This window comes from Balaenoptera borealis, assembly GCF_965194805.1.
Source record: "Balaenoptera borealis genome assembly, chromosome: 9".
NCBI lineage: Eukaryota > Metazoa > Chordata > Mammalia > Artiodactyla > Balaenopteridae > Balaenoptera > Balaenoptera borealis.
Window position 1 is genome coordinate 33,329,504 of NC_138873.1, and position 16,422 is coordinate 33,345,925.

At 37.6% G+C, this 16,422-nt stretch overlaps 1 protein-coding gene across 2 annotated transcripts in view; it reads right to left on the reverse strand.

Annotated features, from left to right (window-relative positions):
* LAMA2 (laminin subunit alpha 2) overlaps positions 1–16,422 on the reverse strand; it is a 626,305-nt gene that overhangs the window by 125,503 nt on the left and 484,380 nt on the right. For both annotated transcript variants that reach the window (XM_082406304.1, XM_082406303.1), the window contains exon 35: positions 4,840–4,951. In XM_082406304.1, the coding sequence (XP_082262430.1) occupies positions 4,840–4,951 (112 nt within the window). The remainder of the gene's footprint in view (positions 1–4,839; positions 4,952–16,422) is intronic.

Sequence of the window (16,422 nt, forward strand, 5' to 3'; positions counted from 1 at the left end):
TCTCTAGGTATTTTTTTATTTCCTCTTTGATTTCTTCAGTGATCTCTTGGTTATTTAGTAACGTATTGTTTAGCCTCCATGTGTTTGTGTTTTTTACGTTTTTTTCCCTGTAATTGATTTCTAATCTCATAGCATTGTGGTCAGAAAAGATGCCTGATATGATTTCAATTTTCTTAAATTTACTGAGGCTTGATTTGTGACCCAAGATGTGATCTATCCTGGAGAATGTTCCGTGCGCACTTGAGAAGAACGTGTAATCTGCTCTTTTTGGATGGAATGTCCTATATATATCAATTAAATCTATCTGGTCTATTGTGTCATTTAAAGCTTCTGTTTCCTTATTTATTTTCATTTTGGATGATCTGTCCATTGTTGTAAGTGAGGTGTTAAAGTCCCCCACTATTATTGTGTTACTGTCGATTTCCTCTTTTATAGCTGTTAGCAGTTGTCTTATGTATTGAGGTGCTCCTATGTTGGGTGCATATATATTTATAATTGTTATATCTTCTTCTTGGATTGATCCCTTGATCATTATGTAGTGTCCTTCCTTGTCTCTTGTAACATTCTTTATTTTAAAGTCTCTTTTATCTGATATGAGTATAGCTACTCCAGCTTTCTTTTGATTTCCATTTGCATGGAATATCTTTTTCCATCCCCTCACTTTCAGTCTGTATGTGTCCCTAGGTCTAAAGTGGGTCTCTTGTAGACAGTATATATATGGGTCTTGTTTTTGTATCCATTCAGCCAGTCTATGTCTTTTGGTTGGGGCATTTAATCCATTCACGTTTAAGGTAATTATCGATATGTATGTTCCTATGACCATTTTCTTAATTGTTTTGGGTTTGTTTTTGTAGGTCTTTTTCTTCTCATGTGTTTCCCACTTAGAGAAGTTCCTTTAGCATTTGTTGTAGAGCTGGTTTGGTGGTGCTGAATTCTCTTAGCTTTTGCTTGTCTGTAAAGCTTTTGATTTCTCCATCAAATCTAAATGAGATCCTTGCCGGGTAGAGTAATCTTGGTTGTAGGTTCTTCCCTTTCATCGCTTTAAGTATATCATGCCACTCCCTTCTGGCTTGCAGAGTTTCTGCTGAGAAATCAGCTGTTAACCTTATGGGAGTTCCCTTGTATGTTATTTGTCGTTTTTCCCTTGTTGCTTTCAATAATTTTTCTTTGTCTTTAATTTTTGCCACTTTGGTTACTGTGTGTCTCGGCGTGTTTCTCCTTGGGTTTATTCTGTATGGGACTCTCTGCGCTTCCTGGACTTGGGTGGCTATTTCCTTTCCCATGTTAGGGAAGTTTTCGACTATAATCTCTTCAAATATTTTCTCGGGTCCTTTCTCTCTCTCTTCTCCTTCTGGGACCCCTATAATGCGAATGTTGTTGCGTTTAATGTTGTCCCAGAGGTCTCTTAGGCTGTCTTCATTTCTTTTCATTCTTTTTTCTTTATTCTGTTCCGCAGCAGTGAATTCCACCATTCTGTCTTCCAGGTCACTTATCCGTTCTTCTGCCTCAGTTATTCTGCTATTGATTCCTTCTAGTGTAGTTTTCATTTCAGTTATTGTATTGGTCATCTCTGTTTGTTTGTTCTTTAATTCTTCTAGGTCTTTGTTAATCATTTCTTGCATCTTCTCAATCTTTGCCTCCATTCTTATTCCGAGGTCTTGGATCATCTTCACTATCATTATTCTGAATTCTTTTTCTGGAAGGTTGCCTATCTCCACTTCATTTAGTTGTTTTTCTGGGTTTTTTTCTTGTTCCTTCATCTGGTACATAGCCCTCTGCCTTTTCATCTTGTCTTTCTGTAACTGTGGGTTTTGGTCCACAGGCTGCAGGATTGTAGTTTTTCTTGCTTCTGTTGTCTGCCCTCTGGTGGTTGAGGCTATCTAAGAGGCTTGATGGGAGGCTCTGGTGGTGGGTAGAGCTGACTGTTGCTGTGGCCGTCAGAGCTCAGTAAAACCTTAATCCACTTGACTGTTGATGGGTGGGGCTGGGTTCCCTCCCTGTTGCTGTGGTGGTCAGAGCTCAGTAAAACCTTTATCCACTTGACTGTTGATGGGTGGGGCTGGGTTCCCTCCCTGTTGGTTGTTTTGCCTGAGGCAACCCAACACTGGAGCCTACCCGTGTTCTTTGGTGGGGTTAATGGCAGACTCTGGGAGGGCTCACACCAAGGAGAACTTCCCAGAACCTCTGCTGCCAGTGTCCTTATCCCCATGGTGAAACAGAGCCACCACTCGCCTCTGCAGGAGACCCCCCAACACCAGCAGGTAGGTCTGGTTCAGTCTCCCCAGGGTCACTGCTCCTTCCCCTGGGTCCCGATGCACACATTACTTTGTGTGTGCCCTCCAAGAGTGGGGTCTCTGTTTCCCCCAGTCCTGTCAAAGTCTTGTAATCAAATCCCACTAGCTTTCAAAGTCTGATTCTCTAGGAATTCCTCCTCCCGTTGCCGGACCCCCACGTTGGGAAGCCTGACGTGGGGCTCAGAACCTTCACTCCAGTGGGTGGACTTCTGTGGTATAAGTGTTCGCCAGTCTGTGAGTCACCCACCCAGCAGTTATGGGATTTGATTTTACTCTGATTGCGCCCCTCCTACCGTCTCACTGTGGCTTCTCCTCTGTCCTTGGACGTGGGGTATCCTCCTTGGTGAAGTCCAGGGTCTTCCTGTCAATGATTGTCCAGAAGCCAGTTGTGATTCTGGTGCTCTCGCAAGAGGGAGTGAGAGCACGTCCTTCTACTCCTCCATCTTGGTTAATCCTCATGCCTCAGATTAATAGAAGTTGATTTCTATATAGCGGCTATGACTTATAATGGAATATAGTATGAGTAAGGTATTTCATCTATCTAAAAAGTAAACTGAAATAGACAAATGCCAGGCTGAAGCATGCACTTTTCCCACAGCAATTTATTACAACTAATACAAATAAAAACACTGATGATTATCCACCATTATTATAGCTTCGAGAGGGGAAAAAAAAGTATAGGTATGTTGTATAACTCAAAGTTTTTAGTGAGTTTTCTTTTTTTAAAAAAATCCCCTAGACATCCAAGCCTTGTTATATATACGTAAACCCTTTACGATTTAACTCTGGCATATTCAAATTTGAATTTTCATGAAATTTTAATAGTTAGATTAATTCTGTCAAAGTTCTTTTACAAAGAGCTGTGGTTACCATTTTTGTTATCATTTACGTTAGTACCTGGTGGAAGAAGAGAGTAGTATTCACATTGTCCTCGGGTATAGGATCACAGCTATCCACATGGCACTTCACACGAATTAGAAAAAGGTGCCCCATTTGGACAGACACAGCCAGACCACCTGACTGATGTACAATGTAGGAAATGGGAGACACCTTTGATGACATAACCCCTTTCTTTGATTGATAGATTGTGGATGGTGAGCCAAGCCTGGGTTAAATATCATCTCCACTCTGCCCCCTGCTGGTGCCTTTGTGGCACGCACAAAGATGTAGATAAAGTAGGCAGTGCTGGTACTGGAGTCTATCGGAAACGTGTATTAGGATTTATTCTTATGTAGCAACGTTTGATTGAAATGATCAAGATTAGTTCCTAGGATAGGTTGCTCGGTGTTAGTGTTTGAGACTGAGTTGGAAGGAAAAGGAAAGTCCCTGGAGTACTGACTAATGTCTTCAGGGATCCAGGTAGAGTGAATCTGCTCTATCTGCAATGGGATTTTTTTGGTGGGAGGAAGGGAGGGTGGATACTTTCAAATAACATTACTGGAAAATAAAAACAGGGAAAGGACGACAACTTCATCTAGCAGAGGAGAAACCACAACGAATTAACTGAGATGTTTTTGGTAGGAGTAACTTCTGTTTTGGATCCTGACATGTCTTGCCTGAGATTATGCCTCAGATTAAAACTCTGTTGTTTCTTGCTGTGGGGAATCTTTGGAAGTTTCTGTCTCTTCTTGGCCAATGATTCCTAAGACTGACCTGTCAGGATATGCCTTGAAGGTTCTCACGTCCTGATTTATTTGGCTATATTAGAAAGCAAAGTATCCAAAAATGTATAACATTATAGAGCAATAAAAATGTTTTATTTTTAAAGCAAAAAGAAAACATTTTTTCCTATTTTCTCAACACGCATGCATGCTTATTATATATTAGTAGATATTTAAGAACTAATGTTTTGTTGTTGTTTTGTTTTTTGAGGGTTTTCTTTTTCCTTTTTGCATTATCTGTTTTCTTTGAGTTTCTTAATCTGGGCTTTTGCCTAAAAATGGCTTCCACTTTGATTCTCAAATCAGATTGGCAGATGCCAAGAACTAACTCTTTGAGAATTGTGGACTAAATGCAGTAGAGCTTCTGGTAAGGTAGCACATCCAAATCCCAAGCAACAGATGTTCATTAAAAACCGGTACCAAGTATTTAAAAGCCATTTTGAGAAATTAAAGTGCTGCTTTAAGGTACTGAGCAGAATGATAAAATTAACTTTTTTTTAAAAAAATCAAGGATCTTTTAAATAGTTCTGAATACAAAAACAGCACCATAGCAGAGGATAAGTTGCCCATTAACTAATTTAATCGTATTTGATCACAATAGCCATTCCTCAAGGATCAGAGCATTCATAAAGGAATGCATTCAATTTACTGCTATTTTGTACTCATAATTCCTAATTCACTGACTTCTGTCACAAATTTAACCCTGTAGGCTGTAGATTCTCAGTTGATAATGCCCTTGAATATCTTGATCAAAAAAGTTTTTAGAAATCCAACCCTCAAATTTAGAAATGTCATCTCTTACTAGAGAAATCCCAGTCCTGTGCAATCCTTTGTTTCTTTTCCTGTTAGGAGAAATGATGATTAAATTGTGACTTTTCTAATACCTTCTGCATGCTGGGCCAGGTCCTCAATGAATTCTCCTAAGGAGTCTGCTCTCGTGTTGGTCCTCTCTGCATCCTGCCCAGTTTGCTCGCCATCTGCTGTCACTTTGGTAGCCTAATGAAGCAAATTCGGGAAAAGCATCATTAATAGAGATGATGAAGCTACAGCGAGATAAGCTCTCACCGGCTGCATCTTCTTTCAAATATTACTTTGAGCCAAAGGAAATTGATGAATTATTGATCAGATGTACTGGAAATGACGCCCCGTGCTCAAATATACAATCAAACTTTATTACTTCTTCCATTAAATGGAAATCAGAGAGCTGTATTTGGTCTTTTTAAAACCCTCGTTGTACGCAATGGCACAGAAGAAGCCATAAAGCAGAATTATTTTTGAAATATTTTTAAGGTACTATTGCCAAAAGTCTTTAATGGATTCTTCAGCCTGCACATGTTGCAGTTTTGCCCATATTTTATTTACTGAAAAAGTATGGAGTGTAGCAATGATCTCTCGAAAGAGGCACAGACAACCTGTCTCAATCAGCTTGATCCTATAGATTCCGTTTAGATCAATACATTAATTAAAGAAACAAAGAAAGGGAATGCTTAGCTACTAAGTAGTAAATGCTTGTTTTATAACACTGTAAAGATCTAGTAAAATGTTAAAGAAGAATAAATGTTAACTTTCCCCATATGACATCACCAAAAAAGATTCCAGTAATCACAGGACCATATATTACTGTCAACAAAATAGAACAGAACTCTACAACAGCCCCACCTCCCAAAGATCATCCTCATATTGTTTCACCCTTATTCACATTGAAAATATCATTTGACACAATGGAATCCATTTAATGTGTTCATAGTTAAGATATACCATATGTAATCAAATGGCATGTGTAACATTACAAGTTTCAGGTACTACAAGGCTTAGAGCACCTTGTAATAGGTTTATACTTCGTTTTTTAATGTGTATGCATATGCTAATAAATATGACTTCCTTTTCTAAAAAATAGGGATAATCTAACTACAGAAAATGAATCAAAGAATCACAAACTGCCTCAACACAATTTAAATAAAGGTTCAAGCTGGCAGAGTATTAATACTCCACAATCTTGTACCAGAGTGCTTGCATTTTAGACATGCCCAGAGAATCTAAATTGTTTTATACATAAACGGATTTTAAATAGAAGTTAAGCTAGAACTAAATGTCTGGCCAGCACAGAACATGGTAGGAGGTGCTGCAGGAATTATAGTGCATTTTCTGATTTCCCAGGGGGCAATCAGAGGTTTAATTCATGAAAGTTTTCAAGGTTTTAAATAAAAGGTAGAATATAAAGTCCAACCATTATCATCTAATTTCTCAACCTTCAAATGTTATCACCACAAATAAAAGAAAGAAAGGAAAAGAATCCAATGGAAGTTTAAAAAATTCCTCTTTATAGTTTCAGTATATATACAAAATGATTTGGCGTGTGTTAATCAATATATTAGAATGCTCTGGATTAACTCTTCCAAAACATTAATATCGGAATTATTTTCACTTTTAAATTCGAGGTCCAGTTGGGTCAAGAAACTCTTTACACATACACACCACACAAATGTATGCTCACATAATTTTTTAAATGTTGCTTTTGAATTACTAAGGTCAGCTGCTTAAGATGTTGGTCATCTAAACTGCTTTAGATGTTTGTCTAGTCTGGATTTTACTGTGTTCTATAATGTCTCTACTATTTTCACATATCACAGAATACTATAAGGGATTTGATCTACATTATTATCATCTTTCAATATCTTAAGAATTAATATACCACCAGCACTAGTATCACTTACTATACAGAAAATATACATTATAATTTGAACTAAAATTTATTTCTTGCTTCATCAGTATCTTAATTACATTATTAAAAGGTAATAATTCCCATAAATACTCATACATTCGAGCTTTCCAACTCTTGTATGCTCAAAGCATCTAATTTCTTGAAAATAAATGTATACTGATACACTCTCCTTTTAAAATTCTGGATGATCAAGATAATATTCATTGCCTTGACTTCTACTTATCAAATTAATTTATACAAAAATGTGTAAGCGTCATTGTTAACACACTCAGTACCAATAACATGAGTACTCCAATATTAAGATGTGAAGAATTCTACATGACCCATGATAAGAAATAAGTCAAAAATGTTATAATTAAGACCCTATGCAATCAGCTTCCCTGGCTTCCTTTTATATGTAATATGCCAATCTCTTCCCTTCTTAGGGTCTTCTCATATTCTGTTGTCTTTGCCTTGAATGAGCTTCTGCTCAACACTTTAGTGGCTGGATCTTTGTCATCCATCAGCTTTCAGTTTAATAAGTATTTCTTCTTGGTGTGGCCATCCCCAGGGCACCTATCTAGGTTTCTCAACTTCCTGCAGAAGAATATTTCCTTCATAGTTCCATGCATTTTAGAATTGCTATTTGCGTGTTGGCATACCTCTGTAACGGCTACCTGACTAAAAAGTAAGCTCTAAGAGGACAAAAACTTGGTCTGTTTGCTCATCACTTTATATCCAGCTTCTAGTATGATGTCTCACTTACAGCAAATATTGAATGAATGTTGTTAAATATATGACTAAACAATTTCCTAACTAATCTTGTCAACATTATTGCCATTCTTATTGCCTACTTATTGCCTACCTTTCCAGGAACATTCCCAGAAAAAGCTTTGTTCATACTATTGCTCCCTAACTCCTCTCCAATTATCCAAAATAAATCCAGCCCCCAAGATGATTCGCTTCCAACTTCACCTTCTCTGTGAAGGCATCCCCAGTGATTTTGACCCATACGCTCCTTTCTTAGATTTTCAAAAACAACTATCATTACCACTATTCGTGACTGTTGTGGGTAATTATTTTTTTAGGTGTTTCGTCATATCTATTGAATCGCAATCCTTGGGGGCTAGGGTTATGTCTTATCTCTTTTTTATTCCTCCGAGTGCCAGGCACAGTGCCTGGCAAACTGTAGGGGGTCAAGGATGTTGGGTGATTGACTCATGTAATAATAATCCAACAAACTATCCCTTTGAAGTTCTAAAGCCTGTTGGGAGAAAGAAAAATCTCTTTCCATATGCCTTTCTGATACCGTTCAAACTGGCCATATACCTGGTGTTTTGCTTACCAGTGAATGTGGATGGCTGGGCATTTTTTCTGGACATTTTTCAGAGCCTTATAGGAAGCTGCTGCTGAAGGGCTACAGCTGAGTGCTTAGGAGGAGAGCAGACCTGAGCGCCTCTGGTCCCAACCACGCTGCATTCTAGTCACTGGCCTTCTGGTAATTCAAAACTAACCTGCGATTGCACACCAAATACCACGCTGGTGGGGGTGCGTGGAGGTAGGGGCCGGGGGTGGGCAGAAATCTTTATGGCCAGCACAGTACTTACTAAGGGAGAAGATAGCCTTCCTTCTGCACAGACAAAAAGAGCTTCTTCTCTTGGCTGCACTCCAGGAGAGGAGGAGATGTGAGATTCCTGGACCAAAAGGCATTGACTTATGATATTAGCACTCTAAGAAGCGGGTTACACTGTCAGGCTCAGCTGTACCCCAGATTGATATGCGTGTTCAGAGGGCTGACAATACTCTTGTGTTTAGTTTACTCTTCCTGCCTTTAGACATACGTAGAGGGCATGATCCCTATTTTCACACTTGTGAGGATGAAGGTATGAAGAGGTTAAGTGAATTATCTGAACTCACACATATAGGAAATAGGGGACAAGACACAAATTTTCTGTCACACAGCCTTGTATGCTGTCTGTATTAAACATTAACTTATGTTTGGCTAACATTCAGGAGGACTAGGAAGATACTTGAAAAAGTTAAGCATTCTGGGTGGGAGGAGGGACATGGCTCCAGCTTTTATGTATTTTAAGTGCATAAGCTTTAGGTTTTAGTAAACATATTTAAAAATCCATATCAGAACATCATATAGATACATTAAAAAAAATCATGTCTCAGGACTTCCCTGGTGGTCCAGTGGTTAAGACTCTGCCTTCCAATGCAGGGGGTGCAGGTTTGATCCCTGGTCGGGGAACTAGGATCCCACATGCCGTGCGGCATGGTAAAAAAAAAAAAAAAATCCTGTCTCATTACACAGTAATGAAGTTGAAGAGTCACCTTGTCAAAACCACCCAGGAGAGACTCCATAAAGGAAGGCAATTACAAATACACCATCACCTATGGGGAGTGGTAATAGATTGTAAAAAGTGAAATTTACAAAACTCAGTTTCATCCAGGACAGGCTATTGATAATGTTACAGATGAAGGCTAAATAGTACATGATAGGAGCTGTCTGCCTGATTCAGTTTGGCTCTTCCTGTATTTTATTAAATTGCCATCCCCATCCCTTAGTCAGCTTCCTTCTAACTCACTATTATCTTGTCCTTTGAGTATTTGACAAATGTCTTCTCATTTATCTTAATATGTTGTACAATCTTCCTTTCATTCTCTATCTTAGATTTTCTTATTTTTACTTTCTTTTACCTCTGTTCTACATATTTCCAGTGTTCCTTTGTAAATGATAGCTCACACACTGCTTTGCATGTATCTCTCTTACCTTTGATTATCTTTTTTTACATTCAAGTTCACTCAACTAGGTATTTTTTCCTTTTATTTTCTTTGTGGGTTTTTTTTGAGTATTTATATCTAGGCAGCACGCATTACCATTAGGCACACATTCATTTACTTCTGAACAATGTAGCTGTTACTTTCTTACTTTAGCTCAAGCAGTTCTCACTGTGCCTCTTGAAATCTGCACAAAATTTTCTTGGTTGGATATTACTAGTGTCTTTCATTTTCCGCCTTCTTTATGTTAAAACTAGAATCTAATGGAGCAAATCTAACTACTGAGTAGACAGCATTGCTTAGATGCCATCCACCTTTGCATTTGCAGAGGTTTTCTGCTAAACTTAAATTTGAGATCTAATCATTTACATGATATTCTTTAGGGTCATCTTCAAACACTACCGGTTCTATATATTTTTGAAGTACTAGGGTCAGTGAAGTACTAGGACAAGCTACTAGGACAGACAGCACACAAGGAGAGAGACAATCAACTGACCCTGGGGAATGATAATAAGTCAGTTCTATGTGAAATTTCTCCTTAAATATTTCAGGGGTCAGTTTTGAAAGTTCCAAATAAACAAGTGTGATTTGTTATACATTATCTCTCTCTCTTTTTTAAAAATTTTATTTTATTTACTTATTTTTTATACAGCAACTTCTTATTATCTATTCTATACATATTAGTGTATACATGTCAATCCCAATCTCCCAATTCATCCCACCACCACCACCACCTCCACTTTCCCCCCTTGGTGTCCATACGTTTGTCCTCTACATCTGTGTGTCTATTTCTGCCTTGCAAAACAGTTCATCCGTACCATTTTTCTAGATTCCACATATATGCGTTAATATACGATATTTATTTTTCTCTTTCTGACTTACTTCACTCTGTATGACAGTCTCTAGGTCTACCCACGTCTCTACAAATTCTCTCTCTCTTTTAAAATATAACAGCAGAAATGAAAAACATTGTTGGCAACTTAAACCTTTTAAAACTATAAATAAGGCATTGTAAATATATATATATATGTGTATTTATATATATATAGTAGGCACTTAAATCATTTAAAAACTAGTTTCATCATTTTGGAAATGCCTCATCTTCATTTAAATTTGATTTTCAATATACAGTAAGAGACAAGGTAGATAAAGCTAAATTTTGATATTTTATATAGTTCAGTCTATTACATTGCATTCACCCCTTATGAAATATAAACAGTTAAGAGATGTTTATCAAAGAAAGCAAAATATTCAACTCAATATTATTATATACCTGATTTTAGTGCATTTTAGAGAAATTCAAAATTAATGCTTATTGTGGGTTTCTATACCTTTCATTTATTTTTATGCTATTTTTAAAATTATTCACAATTAGTTAATTAATTAATTAAACAAATATTGACTGAACACCTACTATATACATGATATTGGTAATATTGTGGTAAGGGGAAAAAACCCCACACTTCCTGCTCTTTTGGAGTGTATAGTCTGGTGGGATAGAGAGGTATTTGTTTAATGATCATGAAAATAAATTATAACCACAAACTGAAGAAAAAGCACAGTGGTATAACACAATTATACCAAGATTGGAGGAATCACATCACACCTGGAATATCACAGAAGACTTACGGTAGACTTCGAGGAGCTGAGGTTTAGAAAGTGAATTGGAATTAACAGAAGTTAACAAGATGTAGGAGGAAGTGATTTACTTCAAGGCTAAAGAAAACATGTCCGGAAAGGCTCTGTGGGACAAAGTAACTCAAGGATACCATGGCTGGAGTACAGATGGCCAGGGTCAAAGTGGTGTGAGATGTGGCCAAAGTGAGACTTTGGCCTTTATCTGAAGAGCAATGAGAAGCCAGGGGGACGAGTTTAAGCACTAGTGACATGTTTAAGCACTAGTTTAAGCACATGTTTAAGCACTAGTGACTAGTTTAAGTGACATGTTCAAATTTGGGATAGCAAAAGTGCATTCTGGCTATACCTTGGAGAACAATCAGAAGGAAAATAAGAATAAAAGCTGGACTAGCTAGAAAGCTAATGTGGTAATCCCAAACTAAGGGCTGGACGAGAGTAGGGTAGTGAAGATGAGATCTATACACAGAAGTGGAACCCAGTGTATTTGGTAATGGGTAAAATAAGTGGGAGGATGAGAAGGAAGAAAGTGGCATCAAAGAAGATTTCTAGGTTTCTGGCTTATATGTTCAATGCATCAGGGTCCAGATAACCAGAGCATGAGTTGGGGAAGAGATGAGGCTGAGGAATTAAGATCACGAGGAAAGAGCATCACATGTCAATGAACAAAATGGAGAATTTGAAGGAGGAGAATGATGTGATCAGATCTGTGATTTAGAAAGTTCACTCTGCCACAGGAATAATAATTGTTTGGAGTTAGATAAAACTTAGGAAGAGAGGTAATAGAAGACCTCTGAATTGGGTTGGGGTAAAATGAAGAGCAACCGTTTAGTTCTATTTTGGGAGCCTGGTAAATATTGGAGGATAAATCATTGAGGTGTTCTAAATAGAAGAAAGTATGGGTTTTAAGAGGAAGATGGTGAGTTTAATTTGAGATGTCCAGTTGATAGTTAGGTACATAGGACTGAAACAGGAGAATGAAGTCTGTCTTGAGAATATGGACTTATTAATCATAAACATATATGTGGCGATCGAAGCCAAAAGAGAGGGTTTACAAGTGAGAAGAGGTGTGGACTGAGGACTGGACCCCAAGGTAATTGACTTTTGAGGGATGGGCAGAGGAAGAGCTTGAAAATGAAAGGTCTGAGAATTAAGATAAAAGCAGAGAGGAGAGTATGTTAAGAAGGAAGATGGGGTCAAAAGTGGCAGTTGCTGTAGGAAGTCCAAGTAAAATAAAGTTTCCACTGGATTTAGTGACCAGCTTGTCACTGATTACCTTGTTGAAATAGTTTTACTGGCAGGCTGGGAGTGGAAATCTAGACTACAGTGGAGTGCGAAGTGAAAGCAGACCAAGTCTTTGAAAAAATTTGGCTGTGAAATGAAAGAGGGAGGTAAGGACAGTAGCTACAGAGGTATATGGAGTCGTCATCAAAAAGCATCTCAATATTCCACACTAATCATAGTGTCTGACAGTATGAATATGTAACATATGATTGCCGTATTCAAAAAACTTATATTCCAAGGGGGAAATGGAATGACAATAAACTAAAATACATTGAAAAAGATACATGATTATACAACATTTTGCTTATGTAATATTTGACATTAAATTATATAAAATAAATGTTTAAAATGTTAATCTGGGGGAGGAATATTATTCTCTTTACCAAGGGCTATTAGAGAACTAAATCGCTTCATGAAAAAGATAAGCACAAAATATACAAGCACTTGAAGGACAGAAGGCAGCTCACACCAGCTATGCAGGATCAGACTTGCCAGATGTTTTAACAAACATAAATGTATTAGTGATAAAGTGACTCGCCAGCTAACAAAGTAGAGAAAAGGATTCTCAAAAAGATTGGCTGTAGCAGTGAAAGCACTTTCCAGAGGAAAGGGAGCTGGAAGCACCGGGTACCTCTAGGCTCACCGTAGTTTTCAATCTTGGCTGACATCAGAATCATCTGGAAGCTCTTGAAAGTCCCAGTGCTCATACTGTGCCTCAGACCAAATACATCACAACCTTTGGGGGTGAGACTGGGCACCACGTAACTCTAATGTGCACTCCTAGTTTAGGCACTATCTCCTCTAACGTAGCCATGGATAATAGGAAGTCATGGCCCCTGCACTTATACTCTGGGCCCAACTGCTGAATCATTCATGGCTGTGAGATAAAGGTACTGGGGGGTCTCAGCCAATATTAGTGGATATTTATGTCCTCTAGCCCTCTAGTTATGATTACATGTGTATCAATACACCTTTTGATTATCACGCTGATTGACCACAGGCAAAGAAAGAATTGATCATTTTGACTTGAATATTGAAGGTCTCCATGACAGTCCTGTTTGTGGTGGGGACAAGGTTAAAAAATAGGTGAGGATTTCTCTTTCCTCCCCATCCTCACTTTATCAAGGAGATATTTACTTTTAGATGTCTTATTTCTAGGCTTTTTATGTTACAAAATCTGAAGAATGGGCAGATAAAAATGGTACTGAAGTGTGGAAAGGGGGAAAAAGAGTAATTTTCCAGTGGAGAAATCTGGCAAATGCTACCTCAGTCAGGTGATCAAGATCAACATCAACAGTAATAAGACATATTGATTGCATGGGTTCTTAATATGACGTGATAAAATGATACATTATCTCTGTGGTCTTCCCCACAAAAACCTATATGTCTATTCTAATCATGAGAAAAACATGAGGCAAACCCCAACTGAGGGACATCCTACAAAATACATGAACTTGTCAAAACTGTCAAAATCATCAAAAACAAGGAAAGCCTAAGAAACTGTCACATTCTAGTAGCCATAGCCTAAGAAGACATGATGACTTAATGTAATATCCTGGATAGGATCCTGAAACAATAAAAGGACATTAAGTAAAACTGAAGAAAAAGCATAGTCTTTAGTTAATAATAATAATCAATATTAGTGCATTAGTTGTGATAGATATATCATACCAAGATATTAACAGTAGGGGAAAGTGGGTATGGAGTGTATGGGAAATCTCTGTACTATCTTTGCAACAACTTTTCTGTAAATCTAAAACTATTTTAAAATAAAAAAGTTTATTAAAAAATAGTATTGGAATGAACTCAAATTGGATAATAGACCTAAATATAAAATGCAAATTATAAAACTCCAAGATAACATAGTATAAAATCTAGATGACTGTGGGTATGGTGATGACTTTTTAGTTACGACACCAAAGCAATTGATGAAAGGAATAATTGATAAGCTGGGCTTCATTAAAGTTAAAAACTCTGCATTGTGACAGACACTGTCAAGAGAATGAGAAGGCAAGTCACAGATTGGGGGAAAATATTTGCAAGACATAGCTAATAAAAAACTGTTACAAAGGACACTTAATAATAATTTAAAAAACAACTCGATTAAAAAATGAGAAAAGTCTTAGTTCATTCAGGCTGCTATAGCAAAATACCACACACTAGGTGGCTGATAATGACAGGAATTTATTTCTCACAGTTCTGGAGATTGGGAAGCACAAAATCACATCCCAGGCATCCCAGGTGTCTGTTGAGGGCCTGCTTCCTGGTTCATAGGTAGTGTCTTTTCACTTTGTGCTTACATGGCAAAAAGGGACAAAGGATCTCTCTGGGGTCCCTATTATAAGGGCACTAATTCCATTCATGAAGGCTCTGCCTTTATGACCTAATCACCTCCCAAAGGCCTCACCTCCTAATATCATCACCTTGGGGGTTAGGATTTCAACATAGGAATTTTGGAGAGGACACACACACATATTCATTCCATAGCAAGACCTGAACAGACATCTCACCAAAGAAGATATACAGATGGCAAATAAGCATATAAAAATGCTCAACATAGTATGTCATGAGGGAATTGTAAATGAAAACTAGAATGAGATACTACTACATACCTACTAGAATGGCCAAAATTCAGAACACTGACAACACCAAATGCTGGTGAGGATTTGGAGCAATAGGAACTCTTACTCATTGCTGCTGGGAATGCAAAATGGTACAGCCACTTTGGAAGACAATTTGGAGATTTCTTACAAAACTAAACACACTCTTCCCATATGACCCAGCAATTGCACTCTTTGGTTTTCACACAAATGAATTGAAAACTTATATACTTGGATGTTTATAGCAGCTTTATTCATATTGCCAAAGCTTAAAAGCAACCAAGGTGTCCTTCAGTAGGTGAATGGATAAATAAACTTGGTACATCCAGAAAATGGAATACTACTCAGCACTAAAAAGAAATGAGCTCTCAAGCCATCAAAAGACATTGAGGAAACTTAAATGTATATTACTAAGTGAAAAAAGCCAATCTGAAAAGGTTACATACTGTATGACTCCAACTATATGATATATGATATATAGAGACAGTAAAAAGATCAGTGGTTGCCAGGGGTTAAGGAACAGGGAGAGGTGACTAGGCAGACCATGGAGGACTTTCAGGGCAGTGAAACCACTCTAAATGATCCTATAAAGGTGGAGACATGTCATTAAACATTTGTCAAAATCTATAGAATGTACAATACCAAGAGTGAACCCTACAGTAAACTATAGGCTTTGAGGGGTGATGATTCGTCAGTATAGCTTCATCTATTGGAACAAACGTATCCCTCTGGTGGAGGATGTTGATAATGCGGGAGGCTGTGCTTGTCTTGGGGCAGGGGGCATATGGGAAATATCAGTATTTTCCAATCAATTTTGCTTTAAACTTCTCAAAAATACAAAGTCCATTCAAAAAAATTTAGTATGTGAGAGTCTGCTGGAAAGATGAAAGGATGTCGGTTAAGAAGTAATAAAGTAATAATAATAATAATATTAAAGGCTCAGGTCATTTGGCTGTAATCAACAGTGTCAGTTTTGCTTATACCTCTTTTCCCAGTGTCTGTCATTCTGTTATAGTGTCTACAGCATATTTGACCCTTAGTAAGGATTAATTAAATGAATGAATGAATGGAAGGCCTCTGTTCCATGGAATTTTCCCTAGTTACTCTTAACATTAATATTAAATTAATCCATTTGTGTGTATTTCTCAGGTACATTATTTTATTTCATGCTGTGTTATATATTTACTTGCACTTGTCCCCTATTACCCTCCACATACCTAAATCCTTATATATCCACACACACACACACACACACACACACACACACACACACACACACACGCTCGAGACTGCAACCTCCTTGAAGACAGACTGAGCCTCATTTTTATCTTTCATCTGCCAACACTTAGCGCTTGGGCTTTGTATGTGGTGAACATTCATTTGAGCTGTTGAACTGAGATTACTTTGGCATGATCCGTTTAAAAATTCTTATTTAGTGTATTCATATAACCAATACAAAATTG